This window comes from Neovison vison, chromosome 4 (assembly GCF_020171115.1).
Source record: "Neovison vison isolate M4711 chromosome 4, ASM_NN_V1, whole genome shotgun sequence".
NCBI classification, from domain to species: Eukaryota; Metazoa; Chordata; class Mammalia; order Carnivora; family Mustelidae; genus Neogale; species Neogale vison.
Genome location: NC_058094.1, coordinates 26385613 through 26413372, shown reverse-complemented (window position 1 = coordinate 26413372; position 27760 = coordinate 26385613). Strand labels below are relative to the sequence as shown.

The 27760-nt window shown below is 35.4% G+C and overlaps 1 protein-coding gene across 1 annotated transcript in view; it reads right to left on the bottom strand.

Moving 5' to 3' along the window:
• CSMD3 (CUB and Sushi multiple domains 3) overlaps nt 1–27760 on the bottom strand; it is a 1253935-nt gene that overhangs the window by 253681 nt on the left and 972494 nt on the right. The window contains exons 30-31 of the mRNA XM_044245069.1: nt 25140–25327; nt 5880–6074 (exon numbers count right to left, since the gene is read on the bottom strand). Coding sequence (XP_044101004.1) covers nt 5880–6074; nt 25140–25327 — 383 coding nt within the window. The remainder of the gene's footprint in view (nt 1–5879; nt 6075–25139; nt 25328–27760) is intronic.

Sequence of the window (27760 nt, the reverse complement as noted above, 5' to 3'; positions counted from 1 at the left end):
AGGGAAAGAGAGAATCCCAAACAGACTCCAAGCTGAGCGCAGAGCAACACAGGGCTCGATCCCATGATCCAGAGACCATGACTGGAGTCAAAATCAAGAGTCAGACGCTCAGCCAACTGACCCACTCTGGAGCCCCAATCTGACATATGTTTGAAAGATTACTTTGTCGTGTTCATGAGAGATTTTATCAGGAAATAAGGGAAAGAGAGAAACTAGCCAGGAGAAAGGCCAAGAGATAAGAAATGGCTAGTGCCCTATCTCAGGCTAGAGGTGTGTTTATGCAAACAACTATAATGCCATTAGATGAAATAAATCAAATAATGAATATTAAGGAAAAATATGGAATCTGTCGCTAGTTGTGTTACATAATATTGAGTCATTTTATGGATAAGAATAATAGGACTTCTACTTTAATCCAGTATGTCCACAGATAACTAAAGTAACACAGAGTTTCAACAGATACTTTTCAAAGTATGAGAAATAAATAGGGAAAAAATTATTTTCCAAACACCTTGTTCTTTTGATCACAAAGTGCATTGCAGATACAGATATTTTGTTCTGCTATCATTTAATACATGTGACATTCTCATGAGATAAACCGCAGGATTTCTCATCGCTGAGCAGGACTTACCACAGGATGCTATCATTTTGGATCTACTTCTGACAAATACAATCTCCCAGTGTCCAACATAAGCTCTTGAAAATATTTTCTTTAGATTTAAAATGTACACAATCTTAAACCATGATTAAAAAAAAAACTATCTTCTAAAATAGACAAATCTTATAAATTCTTAGGGTTCAGTTCAGGTTAAAAATATTTACTGAGAGCCTGCTTGTATAAATTAATGCACTGAATACTAAAAAGCTATATATAGCATAAGACTTTATGAATTTATGGGTAAAACATTATAAGAAAAAGCAAAATATTGCATTTAAAGAGCTTTAAAGAATGGTCATGTTGGTGTTTACTTTTTTTTCTTTATATTTTTATTTATTTGACAGAGAGAAATCACATCTAGGCAGAGAGGCAGGCAGAGAGAGAGGAGGAAGCAGGCTCCCTGCGGAGCAGAGAGCCAGACTCGGGCCTCTATCCCAGGACCCTGGGATCATGACCTGAGCCGAAGGCAGAGGCTTTAACCCATTGAGCCACCCAGGAGCCCCGGTGTTTTATGTAAAAAAAAAAATAAAAAACTTTCCTTATTTTGGCACTTAGGGATTATAGTCTAATAGTTCCCTACTCACATACTCTAAAGCAAAGCCTATCAGTCAGTCCAGATTTCATGCCCATGTTCTCAGAGACAGTAGTCAATATTTTATTGTAGGGTAAGACTTAACATGAAAAGCAGCAGAGCCTGACAATCTAATTCTCAAACATGAATGAAATTAAAAATAGAGGCATAAGCAAATTAATGTATGACAAAGGCAATTGCTAAAATACACAAAAATAACTTAATTCTGGAATATTGAGGAGAAATAGAAATTAATAGAAGACTCAGCAGAGGAATAGGAAAATAAATGGGAGTGTAGGGCAGGCGACCATTGCTTTAAAATACTTTAAATGGCAATCTACATTAAGTTATTTTCTTAGATATCACATGTATAATTTACTTTTATAAAAAATTCAAAATTTATCTTAATTAAAAAATGTATCCTTATGAACAAAAAACCCTCTGGCTCTATTACACATGCTTTATCCACTAATTTTGACTTCCAAAGTATTAAATTATTAAATCTGAAAGTCAGACTGTTCTGTGTATTTTGGATTTCTATGTAATTACTATGAGGGAAAACAAATAGGTATGTGTGAACCGATCAAGAAACTAAAATATATTAAGTTCTCCTTATTATAAGACAATAATAACTCCAGACCCAAATGTTGTATTTTTTTTTAATGATTTTATTTATTTATTTGAGAGAGAAAGAGAGAGCAAGCATGAGAGGAGAGAGATCAGCGGGAGAAGCAGACTCCCTGCTGAGCAGGGAGTCTGATGTGGGACTCGATCTCAGTACTCCAGGATCATGACCTGAGCCAAAGGCAGTCGCTTAAACAACTGAGCCACCCAGGCGCCCATCAAATGTTGTATTTTTAATTTATTTTTTACATTTTATGTATTTATGTTTTTAAAGTAAGCTCTAGGCACTATATGGGGCTTGAACTCATGACCCCAAGATAAAGAGTTGCATGCTCTACCAACTGAGCCAGCCAGAAACCTCAGAGCCAAATGTTTTAAATAAGTTATTTAATATAATTCTCCCAACAACCTTATAAATTATACAATATTATCTCATGCTTAGGTACACAAAATAAATTGTGCAAGGTTACATAACTGATTTTAGGTTTTCTCTTGTTTTTAAAATCATTATTTAGAGTTAAATACATATAGTTCTAAAACATGGGCTTTTTCTCATCCTTTCCTATACTAGAAATTATCAGTTGTGGTCATATTTTTAACAGTAATGTATCTTAATTTATTTTTGAATAACATAAGGTATATCAATAGCATAAGGAATAACTGTTTTCCATACTATCTTGGCATTATGGGTAGAAGTGTAGTCATATCCAACTCACTTGATAGTGAAAATTATTCTTTCTTAAGAAATTTTTAAAATTCTAAACATTTGTGCTATTTTTAGAAGCAAACGTGTAGCCATATCAGAACATTAATGAATCAGATTTAATTGATGTTAAAATGAAAGAAATATACTAATTCCACTAAATATAACATGCAATGCAAAGTGCAATGCATGTTTTCCAGTGCTGTGATTCTTTTAGAACATTGAAAATCCCATGTATTAATATTCTAGTATTTGCCGGGAAATTTACTAGGCCCTCTCTATGGATTGTAATTAATTGCATCTTCACAATAAGCTATTAAATTAATAACTATGATCCTGTTTTAGAGATTTAAAAATCAAGGCTTGGCTTGCCAGAGGTCATCGATACAGTAAAAGGTAAAAGGATTTGAACCCAGGTTTACTCTTCCCTCTGTTTTGTCTGTAGATATGACTATTCAACAGACATGAAATAAACTTAACTAGGTTATATTTGATCCCATGAAAATGTTTGGTTTGGAAGGACCATTTGTATATATTATAGAATATTCCATGCTGAAATTAATATTTCTATGACCTATCAGTATAGAAACCTGTTGGAAAGAAATAGGATTACTTTAGGGAGGCATATTCTTAGTGAATGCATACTCTACTCCAGTTCTCCTGTCTTTTTCAGCGAAGTCATTGAAAACCATGTACTTAATAATTTATCCCAGTGATTAATACCTATCCTTTTGATCTATGGGTTTCTGTATCCTTTGGTTTTTCTCTGCTTAATATATTTTAGTTATTTTAGTTAATAACTAATATATATAATAAACTTAATAATTTAAATAACTTAAAACTATATAATAAACTTAATATATTTTAGTTATTTCTTGTCTGGCTCCTGGAAGTTTTCTATGTTATTTTATTTTATTTTATTTTTTTAAAGATTTTATTTATTTATTTATTTGAGAGAGAGAGACAGTGAGAGAGAGCATGAGCGAGGAGAAGGTCAGAGAGCGAAGCAGACTCCCCATGGAGCTGGGAGCCTGATGTGGGACTCGATCCCGGGACTCCAGGATCACGCCCTGAGCCGAAGGCAGTCGTCCAACCAACTGAGCCACCCAGGCGTCCCTTCTATGTTATTTTAATGAATTTTCTGGCTATATACAGATTTCTTTTTTGTGTAGCTCTGAATTTTAAGACAATATAATCAGTCTTTCTCTTAAGCTTTCTAGAAACTTTCCTGTCATCAATTCATTTTTTTCTCCTTGGCAAAATTAAATACAAAGTAATTATTTCTCCTATTATTCCCTTTTTCCTGATAGATAAAACCATCAATTCAAGAATTAACTGGCTGTTCTGTTATTAACAGAATGACCATTTAATAGGTATGTACCTTTTCTTTATTTCTTATTACAACATTTTGCAGTAAAGAATTTCAATTACCCCCATTTAGAGATGAGAGACTCTAGAAAGGTTAAATAACCCATGTGTAAGTCAGAAATCATACACATATAATACATGAAAATGTTATACAATGAGGAAGAATTACTATGTGCAACAGACACCAAAAATACATACTTTTAATCATCAGGTCAAAATTGTTGCTTTTTTTGCTGAAATTCATAGTAAGAAATATACATTATTTTATAGCAAATATGCACATATACATGTATATGTACACATATACACACACACCATACTATTATATTCATTGTATTTTATCTCTTTATATGTAGCTGAAAAAAGTCCCACAAAATAATATTTCTCCTTTCTGTGGTCTTTGAATTATAGTATTTTTCTCTTTTTAATATATTTATCTTTTATTTAATTTTAATTTTTATTTTATTCAACATTATATCAATTATAAAAATGTTGGTCATAACCCAGGGATTGGCTTTTATGACTCAATGGTGGTGACCCATAATTTGGAAAATCTTCTCTAGATGATATCATCTTCATGTCAATTTTGTACAATGCATTAGGATCATTCAGCTGACTATAAAGCCTGTGGTAACTTTCCACAGTGATATCATTGTTTCTCTCTCCTTACTGAACTGTTGTTTTTTTTTTTTCCCACTATATCTCTATCCTTGTAGAGTTGCAGGCAAGAGTATGATTTTTCAACATGCAACATTATTTTATTTAGTTATAAAATACACCTTCAAAAGCTTGAAATAAAAATTTCTATGGTCCACAACTGAACTATACATTGCTTTATTTTAGAATGCACTGTTTTTCATTAAAATAATTTTTAACCCACTGTGTTGGATTTCCTACTTAACATTCATATATGGGTTTTGGATAGGCCATAGGTCACTAGTTCCATGAATTGGCAAAATGGTCTTTGTTTTGGAAAATCCTCTTGGTATTTATCCAGAAATATATATTCATGAATCAGTATCATCATCACAACCTGCTCCACTGTTAGCTGGGGACTCCTACAGTTTCCCCTCTTGAGTTCACTGGACAGACTCTTCAGAATTCTGAATGGCTAAATTACTATGGCTAAATGCTTAGCAAATTCCACACCCTATGTGAGGGTGATGTCTCTGTTTCTGGTGCCTCTTCAGTAACTTCCTTAATCTCAAAAACAGTATTATTGAATATATTTTTCCTAATTTTTTTTTTTTTTTTTTTAAGATCAGCAGCCTTCTCTTGGCTATGATCACTGTCATTTCCTGCATCAAACTGCATCTGATGCCCTGGCCTCCTATAGCTGTGGCATATATGGAAAGAGAAATGGTAACTTACATGTCTGATATTTTGTTACTGAAACTAATTTTAGGTCTTCCTCCATTTTACTGTGTGCTTGAGTCTTCCCTCCCTGCTAGAGCTGCCTCAACAGGTTCAACATGGTATTCACTTATAGTCAACCTTAATTTTTAGGAAAAAATGTGCAGTTTGGATAAAGATTTCTCACAAGTTCTTGATAATATTTAAATCTCTGCATTTCTCTATTTTATTGAAATGTCACTTTCAGTGTGTTCATTCTTCATTTACTCAACCAATATCTTCTGAGCACCTAATCTTTTCAGGCACTCCTCTAAGTCCTGAATATAGAATAGAACAGCAATACCCTTATGTTCAGAGAGATCACTTACAATAATGTGTGAAGTGCTTTAGAGACACCTGGGAATATAAGCACTTTTCCAAAACCATTTTGTTAATGAATCCAATTTAAATATCCTTGATAAAGTCTCTGGCTTTATGGCCTATTTCATACTTATAGCTTGAATGTAAAATGATTGATTTTTAAAAATATAGAAATGGCTTTAAATGATTCCTGATTCTGTCTAATAATAAAAACTCAGCAAAAAAAAAAAAAATGTTCTTACCATGACAACTTGGTAAGGCTCTATTCCATCCAGGTCTTCCATCATCTCCCATGATGCAGGTGAGTGTCGAATAACCTTGAAGAACATAACCAGCATCACAGTAATAGGTGACTGTTGATCCTAATTTATAATCCATTCCAAGTCTGGTGCCATTCATTATATTGCCTGGATCAAAGCAGGATTCTCGAAGTTTTGCTGAAAAACAGTGTTGATATAAAATGAATTGTTTTAGGATGCTCTTTTCTTTGAATCCTTTAATATTTCTTTATTTATACTTCTAAACAGATGGAAAAGTACCAGCATCCTTTCTGTTACTGTTTGAGGGCTCAAAGTACAAAGTAGCCCATAATCATACCTGATATTTTGCTAATTCATATTGAGTAAGAATATAAAATTTTTCATTGGTCTTCTCATTAAGATTAGCATCTAATGTACAAACATAGGGTTTTAGAGTTTATTATATACTGTTACGTGCTATAACCCATGCATAAATATTTCAAAATATTTTAGAAAAGAAGGGCTTACTTATTTAATATTGCTTTATGCATTGCATGGAGCACTGTGTGTTATACACAGACAATGAATCATGGAACATCAAAAACTAATAATAAATAAATAGATAAAGTTCTTCTCCCAAATAATGTACACTCATTCCATGTGACTGAACTGGGAAATGATACTACTGCCTATTTTTTTTTTTTTTAAAGATTTTATTTATTTATTTGACAGAGAGAGATTACATGTAGGCAGAGGGGCAGGCAGAGAGAGAGAGAGGAGGAAGCAGGCTCCCCGCTGAGCAGAGAGCCCGATGTGGGACTCGATCCCAGGACTCTGGGATCATGACCTGAGCTGAAGGCAGCGGCTTAACCCACTGAGCCACCCAGGCGCCCCCGATACTACTGCCTATGTTGAGCTCAGTTCATTTTACCACTGGGAGTAAGGTAAAAGACACTTTTCTCTGCCCTGAAATCATTTCCTATGATCCATCTCTTCTAGTCAGTCCCCTCTTTCTATCATAGGTCTTCCCATTATCAAACAGTAGCAAAATTTTTATGACATACAGACCATGATCTCTTGGGATAGTCTATGCTAAAGTCAAGTACATTTATTTACCTATTCATTTTTAAGATTCTATTTATTTATTTATCTGTCATAAAGGAAGAGAGAGAGTGTGCAAAAGAGCACACAAGGAGGGAAAATGGCAGGCAGAGGAAGAAGCAGGCTCCCTGCTGAGGAAGGAGCGCTATGCAGGACTCCATCCAAGGACCCTGGGATTATGATCTGAGCCAGAGACAGATGCTTAACTGACTGAGCCACCTAGGCATCCAAAAGTCAAGTACTTTTACAGCTGACACTAACAGACACATTGAATATTAAGTCCATTCACAATGAAGTAACTAAAAGTTTTCTGTGTGCCCAGATAGTGAACTAAAGAGAGTGACAGGAAGGAGGAGTCAAGATGGCAGAGAAGTAGCAGCTGAGATGACATCAGGGAGCAGGAGATCAGCTAGATAGCTTATCAAACCATTGCAAACACCTACAAATCCAACAGGAGATCAAAGAGAAGAAGAGCAACAATTCTAGAAACAGAAAATTGACCACTTTCTGAAAGGTAGGACCAGCAGAGGAGTGAATCCAAAGTGACGGGAAGATAGACCACGGTGGGAGGGGCCAGCTCCCGGCAAACAGCGGTGCAACAGAGCACAAAATCAGAACTTTTAAAAGTCTGCTCCACTGAGGGACATTGCTCTAGAGGCTAAACCGGGGTGAAGTCCACGTGGGGTCAGTGTGGTCCCACATCCTGCAGGGTCACAGAAGGATTGAGGGTGTCTGAGTGTCGCAGAGCTTGCAGGTATTAGAGTGGGGAAGCTGCCTACAGAGACAGAGCTGATGAGTGAGCTCTCAACTCGGGGTTACCTTGAACTGTAATCCATGGCACAGGCCACTGCTCTGTGAGGTCACCACAAGATCTGGGGAGACACCCCCTGGGGGAGCTCAGGGATCTGTGGGGTTTGGAGACTCCAAGCAGAGCTGTGTGCCAAAGACAGAGATGCTTGGTCACAGGCTGGGTGAGGTTGGAGCGCGGCTGGAGGCTAGGAGACAGGAGTGATTGAATGCTTTTCTCTGAGGGTGCACTGAGGAGTGGGACCCCAAGCTCTTGGCTCCTCTGGGCCGGAGAATGGGAGCCGCCATTTTCATTCCCGTCCTCCAGAGCTCTACGGAGAGCATTCAGGAAACAAAAGCTCCTGAAAGTGAACCTGAGCTCATGACTTAACCTGGCTCCTGATAAGGGTGGTGCAATTCTGCCTGGGCCAAAGACACTTGAGAATCACTACAACAGGCCCATCCTCCAGAAGATCAACAAGAAATCCAACCAAGACCAAGTTCACTTCCCAAGGAGAACAGCAGAATTCCAGAGGAGGAGAAAGCAAACCATGGAATTCATGGCTTTTTCCCCATGATTCTTTAGTCTTGCAGTTAATTAGTTTTTCTTTTAATTTTATTTTTTTCTTCTGTTATTTTTTTTAACTTTTACCCTTTCCTTTTATAACGTTTTTTAGCTAGTTTATCTTAACAATAACTTTCATTAAAAAAAATAATCTTTTTTGAACCTTCATTATTATAGTCAAATTTTATCCTTCATTGTATCTAACTTTATTTTTTGTATACACATAGGGTTTTATCTTCTAAAAAATCTGGGATACAACTACTTCTAATAGAACAAAATATACCCTATATCTTGCTCCAGGCTTGGTCTAGTCTCCAGCCAGAGCAAATTCTCTCTACTTTTTTTCTTTATTCTCCCAACCACTTACTCATCAACTCCTTTTTTAGAAATTTAAAAAAAAATTTTTTCACCCTTATAGGCATATTCCATCCCTTCATTCTGTTTACCCTTATATATGTTTTTCATTCTTTAAAATTTTGGGAGGTAGTTTCTTCTAAGAGACCGAAATACTCCCAAAATTAAGTGGGTGACTCCGTTCTAGTCACCAGTCTAATATATATGTATATATATTCTTTTTTATATTTTTTCTTTATTTGTTTTATTTTTCTAATTTTATTTTTTCTGAACTTCTTTTTATCCCCCTTTTTACCCCCACGATTTGGAGTATCTTCTGATTTGGTTAAAGCACATTTTCCTGGGGTCTTTGCTACCCTTTTAGTATTTTATTTGCTCCTTCATATATTCTTATCTGGACAAAATGACAAGGTGGAAAAACTCACCACAAAAAAAAAAGAACAAGAGGCAGTAATAAAGGCTAGGCACCTAATCAATACAGACATTGGTAATATGTCAGATCTAGAGTTCAGAATGATGAGTCTCAAGGTTCTGGCTGGTCTCGAAAAAGGCATGGAAGATATTAGAGAAAGCCTCTCCAGAGAAATAAAAGCCTTTTCTGGAGAAATAAAAGAACTAAAATCTAACCAAGTTTAAATTTAAAAAAAAAGGTATTAATGAGGTGCAATAAAAAATGGAAGCTCTTACTGCTAGGATAAATGAGGCAGAAAAAAGAATTAGTGACATAGAAGACCAAATGACAGAGAATAAAGAAGCTGAGCAAAAGAGAGACAAACAACCACTGGAACATGAGGGGAGAATTCGAGAGATAAGGGACACCATAAAATGAAACAACATTAGAATAATTCGGATTCCAGAAGAAGAAGAAAGAGAGAGGGGAGAAGAAAGTATATTGGAGAGAATTACTGTAGAGAATTTCCCTAATATGGCAAAGGGAAGAAGCATCAAAATCCAGGCGGTGCAGAGAACCCCCCTCAAAATCAGTAAGAATAGGTCCACAGCTGACACCTAATAGTAAAATTTACAAGTCTTAGTGACAAAGAGAAAATCCTGAAAGCAGCCCGGGAAAAGAAGTCTGTAAGATACGATGGTAAAATTATTAGATTGGCAGTGGACTTATCCACAGAGACCTGACAGGCCAGAAAAAAATGGCATGATATATTCAGAGCACTAACAAGAAAAACATGCAGCCAAGGATACTATACACAGCTAGGCTACCACTGAAAATAGAAGGAGAGATAAAAAGCTTCTAGCAAAAACAAAAACTGAAAGAATTTGCAAACACTAAACCAGCTCTACAGAAAAGATTGAAAGGGGTCCTCTAAGCAAAGAGAGACCCTAAAATAGTAGACCAGAAAGGAACAGAGACAATATACAGTAACAGTCACCTTACAGGCAATACAATGGCACTAAATTCATATATCTCAATAGTTACCCTGAATGTAAATGGGCGAAATGCCCCAATCAAAAAACACAGGGTATCAGAATGGATTAAAAAAAAAATCAAAATGCTGCCTACAAGAAACTCATTTTAGACCCTAAGACACCTGAGATTTAAAGTAAGGGGGTGGAAAACAATCTATCATGCTAATGGACATCAGAAGAAAGCTGGGGTGACAATTCTTCTATCTGATCAATTAGATTTTAAGCCAAAGACTATAATAAGAGATGAGGAAGGACACTATATCATACTCAAAGAGTCTGTCCAACAAGGAGCTCTAACAATTTAAAATATTTATGCTCCTAACATGGGAGCAGCCAACTATAAAAATCAATTAATAACAAAATCAAAGAAACACATCGACAATAATACAATAATAGTGGTGACTTTAACACTCCCCTCACCGAAATGGACAGATCATTCAAGCAAAAGATCAACAAGGAAACAAGGGTCTTAAATGATACATTGGACCAGATGGACATCACAGACATATTCAGAACCTTCCATCCCAAAGCAACAGAATACACATTCTTCTCTAGTGCACACAGAACATTCTCCAGAATAGATCAAATTCTGGGTCATAAATCAGGTCTCAACTGAAAAAGATTCAGATCATTCCCTGCATATTTTCAGACTACAATGCTGTGAAGCTAGAACTCAATCATAAGAGGAAATTTGGAAAGTAACCAGATACATGGAGACTAAACAGCACCCTTCTAAGGAATGAATGAGCCAACCAGGAAATTAAAGAAGAATTGAAAAAATTCATGGAAACAAATGATAATGAAAACACAATGGTTCAAAATCTGTGGGACATAGCAAAGGCAGTCCTGAGAGAAAAATATATAGTGATACAAACTTTTCTCAAGAAACAAGAAAGGTTTCAAATACACAACCTAACCCTACACCTAAAGGAGCTGGAGAAAGAACCACAAAGAAAGCCTAAACCCAGCAGGAGAAGAGAAATAATAAAGATCAGAGCAGAAATCAATGAAATAGAAACAAAAAAATAATAAACAATAGAACACATCAACGAAATTAGGTTCTTTGAAAAAATTAATAAGATTGATAAACTCCTGGTCAGACTTATCAAAAAGAAAAGAGAAAGGACCAAAATAAATAAAATCATGAATGAAAGAGGAGAGATCACAACCGACACCAAAGAAATATAAACAACAGTAAGAACATACTATAAGCAACTCTACACCAACAAATTTGACAATCTGGAAGAAATGGATGCATTCTTAGAGACATGTAAACTACCACAACTGAACCAGGAAGAAATAGAAAACCTGAACAGACCCATAACCAGGAAGGAGATTGAAGCAGTCATCAAAAATCTCCAAACAAACAAAAGCCCAGGGCCAGACGACTTCCCAGGGGAATTCTACTAAACATTTAAAGGAGAATTAATTCCTATTCTCCTGAAACTGTACCAAAAAAATAGAAATAGAAGGAAAACTGCCAAACTCATATTATGAGGCCAGCATCACCTTGATCCCAAAACCAGACAAGGATCCCATCAAAAAAGAGAACTACAGACCAATATCCTTGATAAACACAGATGTGAAAATTCTCACCAAAATACTAGCCAATAGAATCCAACAGTACATTAAAAGGATTATTCACCACGACCAAGTGGAATTTATTCCTGGGCTGCAAGGTTGGTTCAATATCCACAAATCAATCAATGTGATACAACACATTAATAAAAGAAAGAACAAGAACCATATGATACTCTCAATAGATGCTGAAAAAGCATTTGACAAAGTAACAGCATCTCTTCCTGATCAAGTCTCTTCACAGTGTAGGGATAGAGGGCACATACCTCAATATTATCAAAGCCATCTATGAAAAACCCACTGCAAATATCATTCTCAATGGAGAAAAAGTGAAAGCTTTTTCGCTAAGTTCAGTAACACAGCAGGGATGCCCATTATCACCACTGCTATTCAACATAGTATTACAAGTCCTAGCCTTGGCAATCACACAACAAAAAGAAATTAATGGCATCCAAATCATCAAAGAAGAAGACAAACTATCACTCTTTGCAGATGATATGATACTATTTGTGGAAAACCCAAAAGACTCTACTCCAAACCTGCTAGAACTTGTACAGGAATTCAGTAAAGTGTCAGGATATAAAATCAATGCATAGAACTCCGTTGCATTTCTTTAGACTAACAACAAGACACAAGAAAGAGAAATTAAAGAGTCAATCCCATTTACAATTGCACCCCAAACCATAAGATACCTAAGAATAAACCTAACCAAAGAGGCAAAGAATCTATACTCAGAAAACTATAAAGTACTCTTGAAAGAAATTGAGGAAGACACAAAGAAATGGAAAAATGTTCCATGCTCCTGGATTGGAAGAACAAATATTGTGAAAATGTCTATGCTACCTAAAGCAGTCTATACATTTAATGAAATCCCCATCAAGTCCCATCCATTTTTTTTCAAAGAAATAGAACAAATAATCCTAAAATTTATATGGAACCAGGAAAGACCCTAATAGAGGAATATTGAAAAAGAAAGCCAAAGTTGGTGGCATCACGATTCCAGACTTCAAGCTCTATTACAAAGCTGTCATCATCAAGACAGTACGGTGCTGGCACAAAAACAGACACATAGATCAATGGAATAGAATAGAGAGCCCAGAAATAGACCCTCAACTCTATGGTCAACTAATCTTTGACAAAGCAGGAAAGAATGTCCAATGGAAAAAAGACAGTCTGTTCAAAAAATGGTGTTGGGAAAATGGACAGCCACATGCAGAAAAATGAAATTGGACTATTTCCTTACACCACACATGAAAATAGACTCAAAATTGATGAAGGACCTCAATGTGAAAAAGGAATCCATCAAAATCCTTGAGGAGAGCACAGGCAGTAACCTCTTCAACCTCAGCCACAGCAACTTCTTCCTAGGAACATCTCCAAAGGCAAGGGAAGCAAGGGCAAAAATGAACTATTTGGATTTCATCAAGACCAAAAACTTTTGCACAGCAAAGGAAACAGTCAACAAAGCCAAAAGACAACTGACAGAATGGGAGAAGATATTTGTAAATGATATATCAGATAAAGGGCTAATATCCAAAATCTATAAAGAGCTTAGCAAACTCAACACCCAAAGAACACATAATTCAATCAAGAAATGGGTAGAGGACATGAACAGACATTTCTGCAAAGAAGACATCCAGGTGGCCAACAGACACATGAAAAAATGCTCCACATCACTCAGCATCAGGGAAATACAAATCAAAACCAAATGAGATATCACCTCACACCAGTCAGAATGGCTAAAATTAACAATTACAGATGCTGGCGAGGATGTGGAGAAAGGGGAACCCTCCTATACTGTTAGTGGGAATGCAAGCTGACACAGCCACTCTGGAAAACAGCATGGAGGTTCCTCAAAAAGTTGAAAATAGAGCTACCCTATGACCCAGCAATTGCACTACTGGGTATTTACCCTAAAGATACAAATGTAGTGATCCGAAGGGGCATGTGCATCCGAATGTTTATAGCAGCAATGTCCACAATAGCCAAACTATGAAAAGAACCTAGAAGTCCAACAACAGAGGAATGGATAAAGAAGATGTGGTATATTTATACAATGGAATACTATGCAGCCATCTAAAGAAATGAGAACTTGCCATTTGCAATGACGTCGATGGAACTAGAGGGTATTATGCTTAGCCTAATAAGTCAATCGGAGAAAGACAGCTATCATATGATCTCCCTGATATGAGGAAGTGGAGATGCAATATGAGGGGTTAAGGAGATACGAAAAGAATAAATGAAACAAGATGGGATTGAGAGAGAGACAAAACATAAGAGACTCTTAATCTCACAGAACAAACGTAGGGTTGCTGGGGGGAGGAGTTTCGGTAGAGGGTGGTGGGGTTATGGACATTGAGGGGTGTGTGTGCTGTGGTGAGTTCTGTGAAGTGTGTAAACCTGGCGATTCACAGACCTGTACCCCTGGTGCTAAAAATACATTATATGTTTATAAAGAGAGTGACAGAACATTTTGAAAATACATAGAGAAACAGAAAAATCTGTTCATTCATTTTGGGGAATAAGCTCTGAAACAAACCATTGTTAACAGATCTAGGCAATGCTTTAATATTTCCATCTTATTATTACTATTAAAGATTCCTTAAGAAATAGTACAAAAATGTAAGGGACAGCACAAGTTCAGGATAACAAATGTGATTTTGTACATTAGAATTTATTTCATGTTCATGGGAAGCCAGAAGGTGGGTGTATTTCTGCACATGACTCATGGAATCGGTGGGATTTAAATCAGCAATATCTTAGTGTTTGGCTACCACAGAAATTATTTTTTTTAAGATTTTTTTTTTTTTTTTTTATTTCACAGAAATTATTTTATTGTAATATATCAAACTCTGATTAATTAAAGCAGTAGGAATATATATTTCTTCCATTCATAAAACTTTACAGAGTTCAATGTACTTCAACATTCATAGGAAATGTGAAATTTGTGCTTTAGAAAGAATACTATACAAGATTTCTTTCAACTCAACTAAAGAGGAAATGGCAGAGCTAAATATTTAAATGATTTTAATAACTATTAGAGGAATGAAGTTCTGCTTTCCTTCCTTCCTTCTTTTTTTTTCCAATAAGTACTTAAGAGCCCACACTACCCAAATAACTGGAAATAAGGCCGTGGACAATCAGAATGTATTCGGGTCAACATGGCATTTACAATTTATTAATTATATGAAATAAGTGCTTGTAACTTTAATGATTATGGCATAAGGGGAATCAGTCAGGAATCTTCCTGAAGAATTGATATCTAAGCTGAGCATCAAGAGAGAAATGAGCAGACCAGCTGAAAGAGAGACAAGGTGCATGAAGGGGATATGTGTGCAAGTCAGGTCAACCTGACACCTGAGTTTCAATGCAAAGCTATGTTATTTGATCATCTTCAAGTGCACATGCATAGATGCACATACATGAAATTTGCACCCTACATATTATTCAGAATTCACGATAAAAAGCACTTCTCAATCCAACAAACTTTATTTCTTCCTTGGTAAGAAGATTATGCACACAATACCATTTTCCAGAAAGAACCAGCGGCGTGAATACTCAATTTGGTTACTAAGAATGAGACTTCAGTCTTGCAGGAGTTGGATTGTTTATTTTAGAAAGGAAAACTGCACATTGAGCCTTTCCTTAAACAAGCAGGTGAACACAACATAACTGTTAGGCAGAACAGAAGCCTAGCATTTATAGCTGGCCTTCGTGAAACTGAGCAAAGTCCCTTGAGGGAAAAGGAAGAATTGAAATCTCTTTGGCAAGTGATGAATCATTTGAAAAGTTTGCTTTTTCCTTCTTTAAGGTTTTCCCAATAGTTTCAGTGACTTATCTGTGAATCTATATTGCAAATGTCTTACTTTTTGAGGAAAGGGAAATATGGCTAATAAGTGAAATATGTTGCTTCTGCAACAATTTTATATTGCTAGCCTCATTTTGAGAGGAGTCATCTATCTCATTATTGTGTTTATATACTACATTAGATCCTTGGTGAATAGTTTTCTATGAATAATACTGCCCTTACTTCCAGGTCTGCCATAGCAATTATCTGGAAATTTTGGAAACACCTAGAGAATCCTTATGCAAAGGTCTAGGCAGTAGATGGAAAGGAGATTTGCATTTTTGAAAAAAAATTGTGAGGCAGACAGGTTGATAGTATTATTTTTATGAGTAATTAAGTTTATTTGCCTTCATAGTAGTTTGCTTACTGAATGGATCCTCAGCAAAAGACTCCTTGCCTTCTGTTCTCCAAATAGAGCATATAAGGTGTCTGCTGCAAGACAGAAGTAAGCATAAGCAATAAAACATGTCTTATATATATATATATTTTATATTTTATTTATTTATTTGACACAGAGAGAGAGAGAGAGATCACAAGTAGGCAGAGAGGCAGGCAGAGAGAGAGGCGGAAGCAGGCTCCCTGCTGAGCAGAGAGCCTGATGTGGGGCTCTATCCCAGGACCCTGGGATCATGACCTGAACTGAAGGCAGAGGCTTAACCCACTGAGCCACCCAGGCACCCCTTACACATGGTTTTTAAAGAAATTTTTATAAAGCATTTATTTTTCAGAATTTTTCTACAGGCAATTAAAGTATCCTATATGCTATTTTAATGAAAAAAAAAAGTGGCATTAGAAAGCCATAAACTGTGCCTTGAAGATTCTGTTGGAAAAATGAAAGCTTTACTATGCTTATTTCTACTTTGTTCCTGAAAATAGACAGGTGTTGAGATAATATGGTCTATCTGTAACACTATGAAGTTTCTTTTATCATAGTTTTGCAAAGACATGGTGATAATTCTATTTGTTGAATTCGTAGGTAATGACTGATTTACAAACACATTTTTTTTCTGGGAGAAGAAGAACCATCAATATTTTTATTGTTAAAAGGAGATTACTTGGGGCGCCTGGGTCGCTCAGTGGGTTAAAGCCTCTGCCTTCAGCTCGGGTCATGATCCCAGGGTTCTGGGATCGAGCCCCACATCGGGCTCTCTGTTCAGTGGGGAGTCTGCTTGCCCTTCTCTCTCTCTGTCTGCCTCTCTGCCTACTTGTGATCTCTGTCAAATAAATAAATAAAATCTTTAAAAAAAAAAAAGGAGATTACTTTAGGGCAACTGCGTGGCTCAGTTTGTTAAGCATCTGCCTTGGATTCAGGTCATGATCCCAGGGTCCTAGGATAGACCCCACATATGACTCCCCACATAGTGCAGAGCCTGCTTCTCCCTCTCCCTGCTGCTCTGCCTACTTGTGATCTTTCTGTCTCTCAAAAATAAATAAATAAAATCTTTTAAAAAGGGGGGATGTTTACTTCAAAATTTGTTCCCACATAAAGCTATATGCCCACGAAGGGACCATTATTATGAATAATGTGTCTGTGTATAATCAAAAGTAGTTATGTGTTATTTTTGGTTTAGAAGGATGACCAGAGTATATAATATCCACCTATCTGTTATTTCCAGGACAGTGGAAATGTGGGGATGGGTATATACTAGCTAGCATGAATTCAGCAACCAAGAACTAAGCACCCTTCAAATGTATATGCATTATATTTCCCTCATCTGATCATAACCAGTCCCAAGATGCCTCCCTATTGTAAGTGTAAGAGTTCATCTAAGGCCAGATGTCCCAAGGTACTTTAGAGAATAAGGATAAGCCATACATGTATCTCTTTTATTTTGGAAAGTATTTCTGCAATGGAAATTAAATGATTGCCCCCAGAACACCTCAGGGTAACATTGCAATGTAATAAGTTGTTCTGTGAAAAAAATATATCTTAACTTAAATTGGTATGTTAATTTAGAATGTAATTTATGAGACTGTTAAGGCTCTTGGAGCAGGTGGCTAACTTACACCATATATAAACAACTGGTCATAAGTCTTCCGCTGTACATACTGGTGTCTATAAATTGGTATCCCCTGCCAGCTAAAGCACCAGCTGCTAGGAGGTCCCCTTCAGCATCACAAAACTGTGTATATTCTCTCTCCATCAGAATCAATATATTTTGTTAAAAGAATACAAATATTACTACTATATGAGTCATTTGTATAAATGTTATAACTATGAATACTTAAATCGTACTTATTAACATCATAATCTCAAATGGTCTTAATATTAAAACAATGCAAATGAGAGCACTGTTTAAATATTATTCCACTGTAAATTTGTTAATATTGTATCTCACTGAAATTACAGAGGAAACTAGGCCTGATTTAAACTCTTTGTGGAGATATTGTTTTAATATTAGCCAAATATCTCCCCTTCGGCCCCAAACTTCGACTTCTCTGCTCCAGTTTACTATTGTCTACAAAATAAAAGCATATCCACAATTCTGTTTACGTTAAGTGTAAAGTGCTATTCCTTCCAGAATCCATGTTAGCAGGCCTGTGTTTTTACAATGTTCAAAAACAGCATTGGTTCATTGCACAAGTTCTGTTTATTCGCACACAAATAAAAATAAGTTTCAGTGTCCATCTTCAAGAGGAAAATGGAAAGAAATATCTGAACCCAAGCAGTTGTAACTATAATCTGGTGTGAGCTCTAATAGATGGAGGTGTTGCTTTTAAATTAAAGGTCTACTAAAAACATGTGTTTAGAATGAGTCAAGACTAAAAGCTTTATTTTTCAGTGCCAACAGCACGTGTTCAAGTGAAGGTAAAGGGCATGTATTATAAATGACAAGGGAAAACTTTTTACTATACAGAGCCTCAATGCATATGTCAGTTTATTTGGGGAATACATATTATACGAAAATTCTAAGGTGTCGCTCTGTGGCAGAAATAGGCATAAGGACCACTTTATTAGCTCTAATAAACTAGACAATTAAAGTGGTAATTTTTTTTTTTTTTGAAATAGGATAAGAAACATAGGGAGGCTGGTGAAAAAGGCAGACCCTGGGGATCCTAAAGTGGGGAATGGAAATTCCCCATGGATGAAAATTGTGAGGATCCCTCCAGAGAATTAATTAGGTTGGATTGAGGGAGTGTCACAAACTCTATACTAACATCAGAAAGAAATACTCTTCAGAGTATAAAAATAAGACTTCATGAAATTGTGTGTAAGTGGGTATTGGTGTAGTAGCTGAGCATTGCGGGGAGTAATTGTAGGGTCCAGGGAGAAAGACTGAATTCATGGCATGATTGATTATGATTTTCTCTCTGTACTTTTATATTTTTATTTGCCTTTATTCTTAGTAGTAATAATAACTTATGTCATCTCTCTGATATGAGGAATTTGAGAGGCAGGGGAGGGTAGTGGGGGGTTAGGGAAGGAAAAAAATGAAGCAAGATGGATTCAGGAGGGAGACAAATCCTAAGAGACTCTTAATCTCAAGAAACAAACTGAAGGGCACCTGGGTGGCTCAGTGAGTTAAGCCGCTACCTTCGGCTCAGGTCATGATCTCAGGGTCCTGGGGTCGAGTCCCGCTTCCGGCTCTCTGCTCTGCAGGGAGCCTGCTTCCTCCTCTCCCTCTCTCTGCCTGCCTGTCTGCCTGCTTATGATCTCTGTCTGTCAAATAAATAAATAAAATCTTTAAAAAAAAAAAAAAGAAACAAACTGAAGGTTTCTGGGTGGTGGGGGTAGGGATAGGGTGGCTGGGTTATGGACATTGGGGAGGGTATATACTATGGTGAGTGCTGTGAAATGTGTAAGCCTGATGATTCACAGACCTGTACCCCTGGGCCAAATAATACATTATATGTTAATAAAAATAATTTGTCAATTCCTTTAACTCTTTTTAATAATCTGATCCTTAGTCTTATCATTTGTAAAATAGGCATAGCAATATTTATCACCTAATTCTGTTGTTTAGTATTTTTGTTGCATTTATAAGTGTGCCCGCTCACAGGAAGGATAGAGATAATTCATTAAAAAGAGCTGATCAAACAATCTGAGGGGTTTGAAGTGGCGGGGGGGTGGGAGGTTGGGGTACCAGGTGGTGGGTATTATAGAGGGCACGGATTGCATGGAGCACTGGGTGTGGTGAAAAAATAATGAATACTGTTTTTCTGAAAATAAATAAATTGAAAAAAAAAAAAAAAAGAGCTGATCATTGTACCTAGAATAGAGTAGGTACATAATGAACAGTTTCATCTTTTAAAACATTTGCATTTGTGGCCCTTTTCCTAAGGCAGCATAAATCATAGGTTTTTGAAATAATGGGACATGGAAATGGATCAAGCTGGGAAATAGGAATGCACATACAGTTAGCTAAGAAAAATGGAGAGAGTAGGTTTTATCTCAAGTGCTTAACTACATGGATTTAGGAATGGCTATCTGGGATGTTAGGTAGAGGAAGTACTGTGAGGTCAATTCCAGTTTCCATAAGACATAATGCTGGAATCGATTAGTACCATTGATTCCAGCATTCAAGCATCGTAGAATTGGTGGCATTTTTCCTGTATCTTTTCTCCTCATGACCTCTGGAAATGTTTTACAATAGGACCGATCTGTACTGACTTGCTTACATTTTTCTCTTTTTTCTTTCCTTGCCTGCTTCCTTCCTTCTTTCCTCTCTCCCCACTCCTTTCCTCGCCTCTCCTGTCCTCTCCTTTCTTTACTTTTTCTCTCCTCTCCTTTCTTTTCCCCTCTTTCCTTTCCTTTCCTTTTTCTTTTCCCTTTAAATAGGTCTTATTTAGAAACCTATTAGCTTGTAGATACAAGAAGATATTATTAGGGAGCCAAGTTATCTTTATAAAATGCAGGACAGAAACGTATCTCCAAGATTTCTTACATTTCAATGTTATTAGTTTATGTCTCTAATGGTGACTTGATTTAAAAGAGAAAATACCTCTTGTAGCTGCTCAAAACCAAATAATTAGCACACAGTTATGTGTAGTCATTATTGTAAAACACTAATTGTACAGCAGTGAATAACAGAGTTCTTGCTCTTAAGAACCCTGTATTTCAGTGTATGTGTGGGGAGTTAGTGGAGTAAATCGGGGTGCATATGGTAAAAAAGCATGCAAAAAAACAAGAAAGTATCTGGTGATTATATGGCTATTTGAGAGAAGAAAAAAAATGAAATTACAGAAAAAAGGAGTAGAAAGCACAAAATAAGATCTAAAAGGCAAATAAATATAAATGGAGTAAATTCATTGTACCAATAAAGAAAAGTATAATTCCTATGTACCCAAAAATAAGTTTCCATAATACGTAAAACAAAAATGGTCAAAGTTTTAAGGAAAAATAAAAAAAAAAAGAATTACAATAATATGTCCAAGATTACTCAACCAAGGTAATTTTTTAAAAATCAGTGAGGATATAAATATTTGAGAAATACCATTAAAGAGCTTAATTTAATGGATATATATAAAAACCTTCACCCATCAATTAAATGGTGCTCTTCTTGCCTGGCACACAGGGACAGGCATAATAATTGCCCATCCCACAGGCCATACAGCAGTCATGCCCAGGAATTGGAATCATACACATTTTATGACAGTGTAAGTGAATTGAAAATGTATCATTAAATATAGGTAGATAATAACTGACACTATTTCTAAGTAGCTGGTAAGCAGAAAAAAATTGTAATGCAGTGTATTAGGACAAGTTTAGAATGATTAATAATGAAGCTCTACACTTTTAAACTTTTGCAAAGCAGGTAAAGTGATACTTAAAAAATTACAGCCACAGAAGTTCATATTAGAAGACAATGATCTGAATATTAATAAGTTAAGTATTGATTTCAATAAACTAGAAAAAACGTAAAGCATCAGAGAAAATAGAAGGGAATAAATACTATGAATAAAAGCAATATTAGCACACATACTAAGCAATGTTAATAAAAACATACAACACCGGGCGCCTGGGTGGCTCAGTGGGTTAAGCCGCTGCCTTCGGCTCAGGTCATGATCTCAGGGTCCTGGGATCGAGTCCCGCATCGGGCTCTCTGCTCAGCAGGGAGCCTGCTTCCCTCTCTCTCTCTCTCTCTGCCTGCCTCTCTGTCTACTTGTGATCTCTATCTGTCAAATAAACAAATAAAAAAATCTTTAAAAAAAAAAAAACATACAACACCAAATAAAGTAAGAAAACACTGCAAATATGTTTATCCCACTACAGTTGAAAGCTTGGAGGGATGAAAATAATTCTTAGACAACAGACTTTCAAAAATCCAGGATAGGGATGCCTGGATGGCTCAGTGGGTTAAGCCTCTGCCTTGGGCTTGGATCATGATCTCAGGTTCCTGGGATCAAGCCCCACATCAGGCTCTCGCTCAGCGGGGAGCCTGCTTCCCCCTCTCTCTCTGCCTGCCTCTCTGTCTACTTGTGATCTCTCCCTGTCAAATTAATAAATAAAAATCTTAAAAAAAAAACCTAGGATAAAGTAGAAAACCTGGATGGATATATAACCACTAAGATTCTACTGCATCAAATCACCAGGTCCCTCTTTTTACAGGGAATTTATAGCAAATGTTTAAGAAACAGATGATTCCTATCTTATACAAACTATTTCTAGAAAAGTAAGAATGCTCTCAAAGTTAGGGGTTTGCATAATCTTGATCAAAACCAGAAAAAGATAATTATAAGGAAGGAAAATTATAGACTAACCTCATGGTAAGAGACCCAAGATAATGAATTTTTAATCCTTGGTAATAAGCCCATAGCAATATATACCATAATTACAAAAACTCAATATTTTAGTGTACTGAAATCAGCAAAGTATAATAAAAACAAACAAAAAAAAGAAATCACTTTTATCCTATGAATGTGAAGATGTTTTAATTTTAGAAAAAGTATAATAAAATCTACCAAATTAAGAGTTTCACAAAGGAAAACCTTATAATATTTTCAATAGCTGATGAAAAAGCAGTTGACAAATTTCTTTTTAAGATTTTATTTATTTGTCAGAGAGAGAGAGAGACCACAAACAGGGGGAGAAGCAAGCAGAGAGAGAGGCAGGCTCCTTGCTGAGCAATGAACTCAATATGGGACTGGATTCCAGGACCCCGGGATCATGACCTGAGCCTAAGGCAGAGGCTTAACCAACTAAGCCACCCAGGCACCCTGAAGTTGATAAAATTAAATCCCATTATGATTAAGCAATTTTTAGTAAATCAGAAATGGAAGGGAACTTCTTAAAATTGACAAAATATATACCTAGATAGTGTAACATTTTGGATAAGAATCTCAATTCTGGAGTCCACTCTGAATCAAATCTTAGCTCTGCCACATGACTGAGCCAATTACTTAACACTGTTGTGTGAAAACTTCTACACTCATAGAGGTAAATGATTTTTATATGTAAATAACCTTGAAATGTCCCTGAAAACAATGAGTCAAAAAAATGTTAGCCTTATTAACATTAGCCAACCAAGAGTAAATATTATACTCAGAGATAAAACATTAGATACATTCTCTTTAAAATCAGTAATGACCAAAAAAAAAAAAAAAATCAGTAATGACAGAACAATGACTATCACTGTTTTAATTTGATGTGGTACTGAATTTCTCACCCTGATCATTAAGCCAAGGGAGTGAGGGGTTGGGGACCATATAGATTAGAAAAATGAAACAAAGTGAAACAAAGCAGAATTGACACTGCTGGCATAGAAAATCAAAAAAAGTCCACAGAAAAATTATGATAACTAATGAAAGTTAAGCCAGTTTGCTAGAGACTAAGTAATTACAAAAATCCATGTATTAGCAACAACCAGTAAAATCTAATAAAGATATGATTAATTATAATGGAAACTATAAGACATTTAAGATTTAGATGAGAAACATTTATAAAGAAAATTATAAACTATTACTGAAGAACAATGAGGAAGGTATGAGTAAACTGAGAGATATGTCATTATAATAGATGAAAAGATTAAATATCATACATCCTTCTAAATAATTTATAAATACAATGCAGTCCCCATCAAATTCAACAGGCAGAGAGACGTAATTCTAAAATCAAAATAGAAGTTAAAAAGGTTAAGAGACATCAAGACAATTTTGAAGAAGGATAAGAAGGGGGTACTCTACCTTCCTCATAGCTACCTTAAAGTTATAGTAGTAAAACAAAGCTGTAGTAGAATACTCATAATGGTCTGCCTAGATAGCCAGCTCGCTGCCTGCCTGGTGTATTACTCTCCATGTAATCTTCCACATGGAGAAATCGGTATGGTGTTTAAGTTCAACCTTCCATAAGACCAATACTTCCTAACCCATAGTTAGAAGGCCTAAACTTCTCCAGAGTGCTTTGGCTTGGAGTATTTGTAGAGAGCCCCAATAAATAGCTGGCAACCCAAATCCTCACTGTCTGGGATCAAGCAGCTTATAAATTCTTTCACTGACAAGGCTATTTTCTTACTTTCCTCTGTAAGACGAGAGACTCATAGAGGGCTCAGCCTTTCCAATGTAATAAAATCCACATCATGTCTATATCCACTAGATAATATGGCCTTGGCACACATTCCCAAATTTTGTTGGCACTATTGGAGGATTCCAAGAATCTATATATTGCTAATTTGTGAGTTAAGGAAAACCTTCCTTAAACCATGCCCTGTAAAGTTGTGGAATTAATCCTTACTTCTTTTGATAGACCTAAAGAGACATACCCCCTGTTCCATATCAAATACAAAAGGAGTTTCAATTATATATTCAATATTATATTTCTTAAGATAGGAATAAAGAGATCTGAAGCAAATATGACACAATTTTAAGGTTAGTCAGGTTGGATGGTAGATATACAGGGAGTTTGTTTTGTTATTCTGTATAAACTTCAGTTATTGAAAATATTTCATAATGAAGAAAAGCCAAGTGGTAATAAACCTAAAATTGAGTATTTTAGTACTCAATTGATAACTTGAGATAAATTATCAGTATATCCTTTTTGAACTCAGTTATTGAAAAAATAAATTTTAAATTTAAACAACTAAGATCTATTTTTCTCTTAGTCATAGAATAAAAATATATATAAAATATATAAATAGAATAAAAATGTATAAATAGAATAAAAAATGTTAAGAAAAATGTATTTATAAACATCCATAAGCATTGTAATCCATTTAAATGCTTGCAGAAATATTCTAAAATATTATAATTATCACTATTTTTTATTCTCCCTGTTCTGAATACTGACACATTCAAATATCTTTGGACATTTTCTGAAATGTAATTATCAGTATACTTCGTTCTCCTTATCACTGAGAGTAGTCTCCAAATAAAGATGAATCTTCAGCTTGAAAAAAAATCTTTTTTAAATATTTTATGGTTTTAGCCAACTACCACAGTGTACTAATTGCTAATTTGTTTGCCTGATACATTTCCTTTGGTAGTAATCTGGGAAATGCTAATTTCCTTCTCACTGATAGGAAAAGCCTATATGAGAGCCCTTTTATAAGATGAATTGTAGGTAGTCTGCATTAAGAAATACACAGACAACTGACAATGGCCAATGCAGAATTATTCTCCTGTATAAAATACAATCTAAATCATGTTGCTGGAATCAAATGTTCACATTTACCTTTATATTCTAAATGAAATCCAGTGTAACTAACAGATCCATCACTCCGAAAAGCCAAATGCATAGTATTGGAGCTGCTCTCTATTCTCTCTGGTAACTTGCTGTCTTGAAAACTTCCAATCAGCGGGCTATTACTGTCTGGTCCATCATATATATAGAGAAAGTCATAGTTAGGTTCTATGCTAAAACTGAAAAAAGAGAGAGAGGGAGAAAGAGAGAAAAAGAATTGGAATGATTACTGCTAAGGTGTTAAGTATAGTAGTCAATACTCATATAATAATTCAGTCAATATCTTTAAAAATAACAGACCCTAGCAATGTAAACTAAGTTGAAAATTTACCTGGCAACAACACATTGAATATGAATATCAAAGCAGTAGAAAAGGGAAAAGACATCTTGATATTTTCAAATATTTCTAAGTTATCACTATGTCTACAGGGAATACAATGATAGTAAGGCAATTTCTAATGAAAGGGTACAGGGTTTGGAGTCAGAGAGATACGTTGAAGCCTTGCTTCTGCTCTTGGTAGCTACATATCCTCATATAAGGCACTTTATATACGTAAAATCTGGAGGACAACGTCTATTTTAAAAATTTTTCATCCAGATGTCTTGCAGTATGAAAACACAACCTCTTTTTTCTTTGTCAATGATATTATTTGACTTGAACTTCAAAATTTACAAGCATACTTGCTGTTTAAAATTCAACTCTACATAACCACTTCAAGCAAAAGTTTGAAATGCAAAATTCACATTTAAATTACTCAAATGAGTTCCTGCACATTGTATTAGGTGTTCTTTTCCCCCAAAAGTAAATATATTTTCTTCTTTTAGAATTTGATGTAGGAGAAATCATACGAACACCCTGTTTGTCAAAATTAAATAATGTGCAAATAAGGACATTTCAGCATGTAAATTATTCAAATCAACATTTTGATATCCCAGGTTTGCCTTAACAACCTTCAAAAGTATGAGAATTGTCCCCTAATGATTACAGAACACAAATATTTAGAAGCATAAGACATGTAATCATTTGTTTATTATCTAGCTCATACTGTAGCAAAGAGAAGGATGAACTCAGTTGGATCATTAAGGAAAGTCAAAAAGTTCATGATATTAAATAAAACCAGTAAAGCCTGTAATTGTTAAATATGGATCAGTGAAAAAATTATCTTGTCAAATTTCATCATCTTTGCATATAAATAAGAAACTTGTTAGGTAAGAAATGTTCTTTCCAAATCTACTGAGTTTATAGAGGTTAAATTTCCACACTTCTAAGTCTTTACTTATGTATGTATAAGGGACAGGAATCCAGGTAGTTTACTTGTGCATAAACAGTGAAGAAAGACTGGTATGATACATGGTTTCCAAACTTTCAATAAATAAGGTGCCTCATAACATGAGAAATTTAGGGGACCACCACACTGTTCTATTGTTTAATTTATTCAATATCTATCTTCATTAAAGCTAGATCAGTTCATTCCTCTTGAAATCTTTTGGTGGAATGTAAGGCCTAAATTTTGGTAATTTTTGTGTCATTTAGGAAAAATCAAAAGATAAGGCCTTACTTTGTTACTTATTACCCTTCTTCTGGGTCAAAACACAATATTTCCAAACTACTTTTCTTTCAACACTAAGATTTAATGAGTATTACAACTACCTTACCTAGGTCATTGTTGGCAGAATCACTAGATGCAAGGGCTTTATAAATGATATAGCTGTATGTATTATCCTCAGAAACCCAAAAGCCTATTTAACAATGGAATGAAGCCCATTTGTTTTTAATTTCTAGTTTGTTTTAATTTCTAGTTTGGGCCTAAATAAGTACTTCAAAATACTACTTTGTAACTTCTTTAAAAATGAGAATAAAACAAAATCTTAGCTGTAATGACTATTTCTCCTGAAATAAAAAAAAAAAAAGTAGAGTACATTCTAATAGTACATTCTATTTTATAAGGCAATTTCATAAATATTAACTTGGTCTTCTCAATAATCCTGTGGTATAAGGAAGGGATTATAATTTCCATTTTCCCAATGAGTACACGAAGGCTCTGAATGTCAGTGATCTCCCAAGGGTCACATAATAAATGACACAGCTGGAAATCAAATTTAGGTCACATGTTTCATCTAATACAGCCTTCCACCACTCATTTATTAACTACAATAATTCCGTAAGCCCACTAAGGCCTATATCATTCAAATTGACATTTTTAATGTCTGTACTGCCATTTCTTCAACTGTAAAAATGAGTATAATAACCTCAGCAAGTTGTCTTATAGCTGGGTCCTGGCATATAACTAACATTGTCATTACTGTTACTTTGTTACCACCAATTATCAATGTATTACTACAAATTATAGAAATAAAAAGTCTGCCTATATGCACTTTTATAAATTTTTATGAGTTCCATGAAACAAGACGGGATAGGGAGGGAAACAAACCATAAGTGACTCTTAATCTCACGAAACAAACTGTGGGTTGCTGGGGGGAGGGGGGTTGGGAGAAGGGGGGTAGGGTTATGGACATTGGGGAGGGTATGTGCTTTTGGGGGTGGGAGGTTGGGGTACCAGGTGAGTTCCAACTGTTTTTAAACCTGGTTTCAATATATTAGAAAAAAAAGT